Source organism: Mus musculus, chromosome 4, assembly GCF_000001635.26.
Source record: "Mus musculus strain C57BL/6J chromosome 4, GRCm38.p6 C57BL/6J".
In the NCBI taxonomy this organism is placed as follows: Eukaryota; Metazoa; Chordata; class Mammalia; order Rodentia; family Muridae; genus Mus; species Mus musculus.
Genome location: NC_000070.6, coordinates 70,526,104 through 70,535,775, shown reverse-complemented (window position 1 = coordinate 70,535,775; position 9,672 = coordinate 70,526,104). Strand labels below are relative to the sequence as shown.

The 9,672-nt window shown below is 41.7% G+C and overlaps 1 protein-coding gene across 1 annotated transcript in view; it reads left to right on the top strand.

Moving 5' to 3' along the window:
- The first annotated feature begins 847 nt into the window (after positions 1-847).
- Megf9 (multiple EGF-like-domains 9) overlaps positions 848-9,672 on the top strand; it is a 103,002-nt gene continuing 94,177 nt past the window's right edge. The window contains exon 1 of the mRNA NM_172694.2: positions 848-1,548. Coding sequence (NP_766282.1) covers positions 954-1,548 — 595 coding nt within the window. The 5' untranslated portion in view covers positions 848-953. The remainder of the gene's footprint in view (positions 1,549-9,672) is intronic.

Sequence of the window (9,672 nt, the reverse complement as noted above, 5' to 3'; positions counted from 1 at the left end):
TAAGAAAACTGCTTGAGCCACAAAACCACTCAGCAAGAGAGACAAGGAGCTGAAATTCAACCTGGTCATATTCTATTCTTTCCGAGGTTCTGAGCATAAACTGTGCATGCCAGTTTGTCTCCTCCACACCCTCTTGTGCTCAGGATGGGGCTCCAGGCCGTCCCATCTGGCTTAGTGCAGGCCCATGCCATCAGCAGGTGCTTAGTGGGGGCACAGAAGTTGGCTTGCTGAAGCCATCAGCAAGAGCTTTAATTTCCCCATCTCTGAAATGGGGTTGACAGTGTTGATACCGCAGGGCCAAGGCCGGCTGTCTTGAGCAACAGAGTGAGAGCCGAGCTCCATCTAATATATTAGCTGCCACCACCCTCGCCCGTCGCGGGGATGTAACCCAGCCCCCGCCCGAGTCCGGGTGCGGTTCCGGCGCCCCCATTGTTCAGAAGGGTGGAGACGCTGTCCACAGGGGACTCCCCGCCCCGGGTCCAGCTCGCAGCCCAGTGGAACAGATGATTTGGCCTGGAATCTGCCGCGCGGGCCGCGTCCTTTGTCTGCTCGGCGGCGTTGGATGCCCAAGGCCCGCGCCCCGCTCTGTGGGTAGACAAAGCCGGAGCCGCAGCGAACCCAGCCGGCTCCAACACCTCTCGCGCCTCCCGACGTCCCGCCCTCTTCCCTTGGAGTCCTCTGATTGGTCTGCGCCGTTACAAAGAGGCCGGGGAGCGGGCGGATCACGTGGGCCAACGCGGCTTCCGATTGGCCAGGCTTCGCTGCCTATCGAGGAGGGCGGGCAGTGCGCGCTCCGCCCAGTCGCTCCCTCCGCGTTGAGGCCCGCCCGCGGGGCCGGCCGCCTGTCAGAGGGAGGTGGCGATGGTGCTCTTGGTGGCGGCAGCGGCGGCAACGCTTTCCTTGGTCGGACGGCAGGGAGGAGAAGATGACTGACCGATCGACTGGATGAATGAATGAATGGCGGAGCCGAGCGCGCCATGAGGAGCCTGCCGAGCCTGGGCGGCCTCGCCCTGTTGTGCTGCGCGGCCGCCGCAGCCGCTTCCACAGCCTCGGCAGGGAATGTCACCGGTGGCGGCGGGGCCGAGGGGCAGGTGGTCCCGTCGCCCAGCCCGGGGCTTCGGGACCAAGCCAGCAGCCCCTTCCCTAAGACCGCGGCTCCCACCGCGCAGGCCCCGCGGACCGGTCCCCCGCGCACCACAGTCCGCAAAACCGGGGCTACAACCCCGTCAGCCGGCTCCCCGGAGATCATTCCTCCTCTTCGCACCAGCGCACAACCCGCTGCCACCCCCTTCCCGGCTCTGGACCTCTCGCCCGCCACCCCTTCGGAGGACGGACACACTCCCACCACGGAATCACCACCCTCCAGACCCGCGCCCACCACCCTTGCGAGCACAGTTGGCCAGCCGCCGACCACCTCTGTAGTCACCACCGCTCAGGCTTCCAGCACTCCAGGGACCCCAACTGCCGAGTCCCCGGACAGAAGCAGCAACAGTAGCGGAGTCCCGCCCACCGCACCTGTCACCGAAGCCCCTACTTCTCCTCCCCCAGGTGAGTCCTCTGGACCTTCCCCCAGGCACTGCCTATTTACACACCGGCCTCGTCACCCTGGCCGCTTCTTGCCCAAGAGCTTCCCAAGGGAAGATCCGAGCTCCAGTTAAAGTAAACCCCCAATCCCTCCAAATCTAGAAAGTCTTTTGTCCCCCAACCTGGTGCCATGCTCCATCCAGAGGGAGCTGCTGCTATATGGAAGGCTTAGGGTCTCTTCCTAAAACAGGGTTTTCTGGCCTTTGTCAGAGTCCCAGAATGGACACAAACTTTTGTATTGGATCCGCCCAGAAGGCCACCCTACCTGGGATATTTGGGGGAAAGTTTGAAAGCTAGGATGGTGCTTTATCAATGCGCAGGTAAAAACCTTTACGGGATTCCCCCAGATGAACAATGTAGTTTGCTTACAAACAGAAACGGCATTGTAGTCCGTGTTTTCTCTGCAAATAAGTAGATTTTATAGGTCATTTGGGACAGGTGTGTATCTAGGTTGAGCAAGTTTATAAATTAGGTTAAATCCCTTCCTTGCACCACTTCATTCTGTCTCAGTTCCAAGGTCAGTAATTGAGCAAATGCCATTTGAGCAGGGATGCCCATCTTTGCCCCTTTTTAAAGTAGGATGTTCATTACTGCTGATGCTGACATGCCAATTTCTGTTTGAACTCACAATAGGAAATGCAGCTCTTCTGCTGGTGAAAGTGTTCAAGCAAAGTTAAGATACAACTGCTGTTCTTTCACCCTTTTGCATCTTAAATAGGCCAGGAACTCAACCAATAAGGCCTACGTCTTTAAGAAATTCAGCAAGTTTTCTGAGATCTTTTGCTTTGCATTGGGGTGGAGATTTGCCCAGAGCACTTACTTGTCTAGCTTGATCTGATTGTTGACCTAATTCTTAGGCTCAGTGGTTTACTGTGGAGTCAGGTATGAAGTTTGGACTATAATTGAGTTGGTAGAAGATTTTCCCAGATGGTTAAGCCTTGAATCGTATGTTGGAGCTTGGCAAAGGCACAAGTAGGAATGCAGATTATTCACCCCCAAAAGCCACATTTGGATCTCTTTTAGCTTCAAGGAATGTACTAACTAGCTAGTTTTTAAACCTTTCATGCTTTTTAGCTTTTTATAAAGAGAGATTGACATATTACTAAAAGTTAGACTAGTACCTAAGTCTAGACTCTCGAGTCCATTTTTAGGTTTGAATTCCATCTTATTGCCCCCCTTTGTCAACATAAGTATGGACAGGTTCTTGTGATCTTACTTTCTTCAACCTTCAGATGCAGGTTATCATAGTCCTTATAGGTTTGCTGTGCAAATTATGTAGAATGGACTGAGTGTGTATACTACACATGTACTGAGGAAGCAAATACAAGAGGATCAGGAGTTCAAAGCCAGCCTAGGCTACATAATACATTTAATACAACCTGGAGTGAATGGCAAGACTCAAGAAAGAAAGAAAAACAGTAGAGAGAGGTTAGGAGAAGAGAGAAGAAAATTCACTAAGTCAATGTATACCTAACTAGTGCTTAGAATAGTTCCTGTGCTTGATAAGCACCTGTGTGTTGTGTTTTATTTATGACCAGCTCTGTTTTCTGATTCGAAAAATATGGAGAAGCCAAGTGGGGATTTGTGACTTCTATACCTTGTTTTAGTAAATAGAAAAAGGATGAGTTAGAATGTCTGGAGTTTTAAGCACATAATATTTAACTAGCAATTGCTTCCTTTTGATAGTATCTGATAAACATACAGTTAATGTCATTTCACTTTTGACATTTTAAGAACACAAAGATAATCCTTATTGCCAAAAAAGATAATCAGAAACCTAAAAGAAAATGACAACAGTCATTCCTCCACTGCTCTCTAGTTCTGGTTCCTAGTGGACCTAGAGGTTACTCCTCATAGCAGTTTGTTCCATCTTAAAAGTTTTCTTTCTGGGCATATATCAACACAGTTGTATTTTCAAATAAGCTTTAGGGCTCAGGGGTAGAAACTTGTTTAATATGAATAATCACCATCAAAACTTAACTAGTTAGTAATTTGTAAAATTAAAATGGAAATATATATATATATATTTCCATCTTGATATAGTCACTTAACTATGTAACATAATTTTTAATTTTTAAAAAATTTTTTTCATGTAAGTACCTTGGTTCTGCCTGTATTCCTTCCAATAGTATTTTTCATTGTAAATATGGACAGAGAAAGTGGACTTGTTTAACCAGTTTGTTATTAATTCATTTAACAGTTCCATATATATATATATATATATATATATTGCTTTGAAAAGCACAGAGAATTCATCATGTATTTATTATATTCTCTGATAGTTTGATACCAAATCAGCACTTAGAATTTAAATCAATTTTAAGTGAAACCAAACTGGGTTCATGGATATTTACCATTTGAACTGTTTTTCATAATTTCTATAGGCCATAATTTCTATATGGCTGTCTTTCTGTAGCAAACACTTCAGGATATCAAATTGAGGTCATTCACCTTTGTGTAAATAGTGTGTCACTTAGAGTCTTCTGTGAATTCATTTACAGAATTGTCTGTGTTTAGTTCTCAGTAGCTTGACTGACTTTGTGGCCTACTGGTATTCAATTTTAGCCTTACAGTGATATATTCAAGGTGACTTTTTAATTATCGCATGGACTCCAATATACTTTAGATAGTAAGTATAGCTCTTCAGCAGAGGAAAAACTTCTATATGAATTTGAAAGAGCTGATTTGGCTTGCAAAGCTGGATTTCCTGCCATTGGGCAAGATGGTTGTAGAATTTTATTTCAACATTTCTATGAGAACTGGTTACCGTCTAATATATCTTTTGATTGGGAAGGTCTTTTAAACTGCTATAGGAATCAGTAAAAAAATTCCTTCCTAGAGATTTAGCTGAAAGCTCTTACTACCAGTCAGTTGGGATCCCATTGTTTACACAGGACACTGATCTACAAACTGAAACTAGTTACCCAGCAAGCACTTTTCTCTCACAAACCTGGTATAACACTATACTGATTGGTTGGATAAAGGGTGGATGGAAAAGCTGTGATCTTACTGGAGAGTTATAATCAGCAGTAAGGCCCTGAGCTAGTGACAAATGCTTTCGTGTTTGTTTTACATGGACTAATTAGGATCCTAGAACCCACTAAAGCCCAGCATAACTCTACATTTTAAGAAATACTTCTATAGGCTTAGGTAAAAGTCTCTGCCTTAGCTAACATTTGACTAGATGGATTGTGGCCTTTGAAAACATGTCCAAGTCTGTTTTCACTGTGCACGTCTTCCGATTTGAGGGGTGTAGTTGTACTCTTGAGTACAAATAATAGCTTTGCTTCTTCAATTCGTCTTTCTTTCACATGGCTTCATATTTCTTCACTATCCTGGTCACCTCTATTCTGAACCTTTTCAGCTTTCTGTAACTTCCCTAGAACACAGAGCAGAGCTGAACCCAATAGTCTAGATATACTCCAGCATAGCTCATAGCAGAGAGAGCGGTTACCTTGTTCTTTCTGGGTACAATACTGATTTTGTAATTAGTCCCCTAAGCACAGCATTTTTTTTTTTTTTGGTTTATTGGCAGCAAAATTGTGTGGTTGACTCACTGAATACATCAAGATATCTAACTATTTTAACTTATGCATTTAAAAGATACGTGTTAGATAAATCTTCTTTTATCTGGACTTAAAAGTGTTTGTGATTTTTCTAAAATATCTGAAATTTTCCATGCTCTTCAGATTGATTATGTTAAATTCAGATGCTTGTTAGAGCTCAAATTGTACTCCACCCAGGTTGTTCACATGACCTGCAGGGTGTTCCTGCAAATCACGTCTAAGGACGAGTCAGGGCAGGCTATTCTTGCCTCACTGGGAAGAAGAAATCCATGGACGTTAAAACAGTTTGGAAGGGAAGGGATAATAGCGTATGTTAGTTCTCAAGGGTCTCTTTCAGCTCTTAAGTTCTGTGATGATTAAATGTGCATGATTCAAGGCACATTTATACCTTATAAGGAGTCTTAATTATTTACTTATGATCAAGACTACAAGAAGAGACTTTGGTTAAGCAAGCCTCAGAAGCCAGTTTGACGTCTCTAGCTTCTCTGAGGTATGGCTACAATATTACAAATGGATTCTATTTGATTTGCTTTATTTGCTTGGTTTAGTATAAGAAAGGGTCTAGCTGTAGCTCAGGCTGACCTAGAACTTGCTCTGTGGCTCAGGCTGACCCCTAACTTGTCATCCTCTTGCTGCTACCCCCTTGGTGGTTGGAGGTGCCACTATGCCTAACACTTTAGAGTTCACTTGAAAAGAAAAAAAAAACATTCTAGAAATGCAGGGTCCTCCTAGCTGGACTTGAAGATGGTTTCGTTAGCCCAACGGTCTCCACTGTTAAAGCCAGAGTGCTATTACATGTAGTTATTTGTGACTAACTAACATTTATTTTCTGGAAATAAAAACGCTATAGGCTCCAAGGAGAAGACAGGTTCAAAGCCTTTTATCAAAAACCTATGTGTATAGGTTATAGAGAGATATACTGTGTGTAGATATATTGGAGAGCTTTTCAGATTTTAGGAAGTTAACCTAATACATCCTGGTGTAGCTTGGTGAATATCTAGTAATCAGACTTATGAAGACAGTCATAATAATATGTTCAATATCAACAACTCAGTGTGGGCTAAGAATCTTGAGTAGCCTTGTCTTTGATCAAGCCAGGTTTTATTGTCATTCATATTCAAAGCAGGGCTTGCAGAATAGACAGCCTGGTTCTTTACCTATCTTGTAATACATACAAGCACTTCCTTCCCTGCCTTGGATAAGGTTTCACTATGTTACCTAGGTTGGCCTTCTATTCATAGGCTTAAGCCATCCTTCTGTTTCAGTCTAAGTAACTGCAATTACAGGAGCTCACCATTGTGTCTGGATTCTTAATAATTTTCTTGAATAATTGTTGGGCCCAGACCTTGCATCACCTGGCCCATATTTAAAAAACACACCTGAGCCCAAGCTTTGCTTGTGGGAATTTGGCAAAAGCAAGGTGAAGCAAAGTCCTGGCTTGAGCATGCTATTCCTGTGGTGAATATTTCTTTATGCCTGCCTGAGAAGGGAACTAGGTGGTCCAAGGCAGGCTCTTATGTCTTGAGAGAGGGACTCTATGCCAGTGATTCTAAAAGCTGGGAGCTCTCTATAAACACTTTTTAACACTTTATGGGTTACTGCTCATCAGAGCTGCAGTTTGGGTGTCTATCCTAAGCCCTGTCCCTTCCCTAGATCAGTTGTAGCTTGGTTCTAAAATTGAATTGCCCTTGTTACCCCCTTTGCATCCCAATAAATGGGGTAGGTTAGAGGGAAAATATGGGCATTTGTGATAAGACAGGTGGGCACTAAGAACACCCTGCACAGCCTTCTTATCTGAAGACAGAATGAGAGTCCAGTGGGTTCGCTGTCTCTTCTACCTTAGAGACAGGAGAGTAAACGTTAACACCATAAAAAGATTACCAGTAGCGGGGACCTCACCCTGCTTTGTTAGAAGGGGTTCACCTAAGGCTAATAAAGCTTAAATCCCCTTTGGGATCTGTTCTAAATTTTGGTATCTTTTGCTACTAAGAGTAGCAGGAAAAATACTTAATTTTAGATTTTCTACTATTTAGCATTAGGTTTGAGGGTTGTGGACCACTAAAATAGTAATTGCAAACATGCTGTCTTAAATTCATTATGTGGTTTCATCCTTAGAACAGTGAGGTATTATTAGATAGTATGATCCTCATTTTTTTTCCTGGTGCTGGAGATTAAATCCAGGCCCTTGCATATGATAAGTACAACTCCTCCTTTGAGCTGTAACTTCAACCCTGTTTTATAAATAAGGAAAATGAGACCCAATTCTCTTTGGTATTTACTGTATTGTACACTGCTCATCGACCTTTAACTTTTTGTTTTATAATGGTTTATGGCTGTGATATTAAACAATAGCTCATCCTTTTGATTAGGGTTCATCTTGCTTTGATGGATGTATTTGTATGAATTATCTTTAGGTTCAGTCATAAGGACTTCTTATATTCACTGTATATTATTCCTGGCCTAAGTGCCTACTGGTGTGTATAAATTTCTTAGTCTGATTAGTTTCTGGAAAATAAGCATAAACTCCATAACATTAGTTTAGAGTCTTTTGAATAATGTCTCCAGGAAGCCTTCTGGCTAGTTGAAAATTTACACATTGGAATAATCTGACCAGGTCTTTTTATCTTGATTTAACTAAAGACTCATAAAATTAAAGTGCATTACTTTTCATCTTAGCATTCTAAACATGTGTGCATTATCCTTCCAGACGTCCTGGCACCCTTATAAAAAAAAAGAATGGACCGAAGTATTTCAGTGCTGTTTTTACTGATGGGTAAATTATGGGTAGAGAGATGACTGCTTGAGGGTACTTCATAGAGCAGAAGCAAATAGAGAGAGAGAGGATCTTGTTTAGTGGAAAGAAATTAGATGCTATTTTTTAATTACATATATCTTTATTTTATGCCTTTTACCTTGGTCTTGACTTTTTTTTTTGTTTTCTTTAGATATAAAATTCTTTATTGTTAATTTCAGCATTATATTACAGGTATTTCTGTGGCTACATTTAGGTCTTTTTAAAGTATAGATTTTAGTTTACCATTTCTTTAGTAGAAACATCTATACCATCTGCATACCATCTGCACTTGCAACTTTAAAAAGAGATTTTGTTTATTTGTGATAAAGAAAATAATCCATATGTGCTTGAATCACAGTAAATGTTTGCTCAAAAGTAGTAACCTATCAGGTCCTTTTGCTCAAATACATCCAATAAATTTATGTCAAAATAACTGCCGTTGTGATGCCACTCTTCCCCAGGTAGCTGTCAGAGAACTCTTCCACGTTCGTCTTTATCTGCTCATGTTTCCAGTGCAAACTCCTCCATGTGTTGCTCTTACTCTGTCTCATTCATGGGCCCTACCCTTCTTTCCCTGTTATTTAAGAAGCCAAATTACCCTCTCTAGTGAACAATTTACCACTTTGTCCTCCTTCAATGCATCCTCAAAGCCTGATTCTTCCAAGAGATCTTTCTAGATGAACAAAAAGTCCTTGAAGATGTCTTGGTATCAGGGTGCACGGAGTTGAACTCTTTTTGTGCAGAACAAAACCTCTCTTTTTTTCTGTGACTGACTTTTTTCCATATATATATATATACTTTTTAAGCAACAAAATATAAAGTATTTTAAGTAGCAATTTCCTTTTTCTCTTATGAATAATATTGGCTATTCTTGATACACTGCTTTGGTATATGAGGCTTGTGTTGAGAAACAAATTGTGTTGTTTTGATCTTTTGAATGACAGAATTTTCCTTGTAGAAATACAATTAAAGTTAATAGTGAACAGAATGCTTCTAATAATTAACAATTATGGTTTTCAAAGTGTTCTTAGAATCTTCTATAACTTTCCATCTACCTTGAGGTTAATTACTTTAATTTCTGAGTATTATATGAGTGTAAAAGGCTTAGCTTCTGCCCTCTATTGATTCTGTTATTGGTAAGTTGATAAGTTTCACATTTGATCATTTTTATTATCTAGCTGTTGTCCTTGGAGTTTATTTGCTGAGTTTAATCCTTTGGCTGGTTTTAGTGCTCATATTTAAATAGCAGAAAGATGGTAATAAGAGATTAGGATTGTCTACATTTCTTTCCTAGACACTAGCTGGTCCTCAATGTAATAAAAAGAACCTAGTCATAATTAAAAATAAATGGTATGGGAAATAGCAAGCTATGGAATTTGATTGGGAAACTCAAATAAATTTCTCTTCTTTTAAAATTTTTTATTTAGAAATAGGAATGGTAAAAATCTGTTTGGAAATATCTTTTTTAAAATTTTTTATTAGGTATTTTCCTCATTTACATTTCCAATGCTATCCCAAAAGTCCCCCATACCCACCCTACCCCCACTCCCCTACCCACCCACTCCCCCTTTTTGGCCCTGGCGTTCCCCTGTACTGGGGCATATAAAGTTTGCGTGTCCAATGGGCCTCTCTTTCCATTGATGGCCAACTAGGCCATCTTTTGATACATATGCAGCTAGAGACAAGAGCTCCGGGGTACTGGTTAGTTCATATTGTTGTTCCACCTAT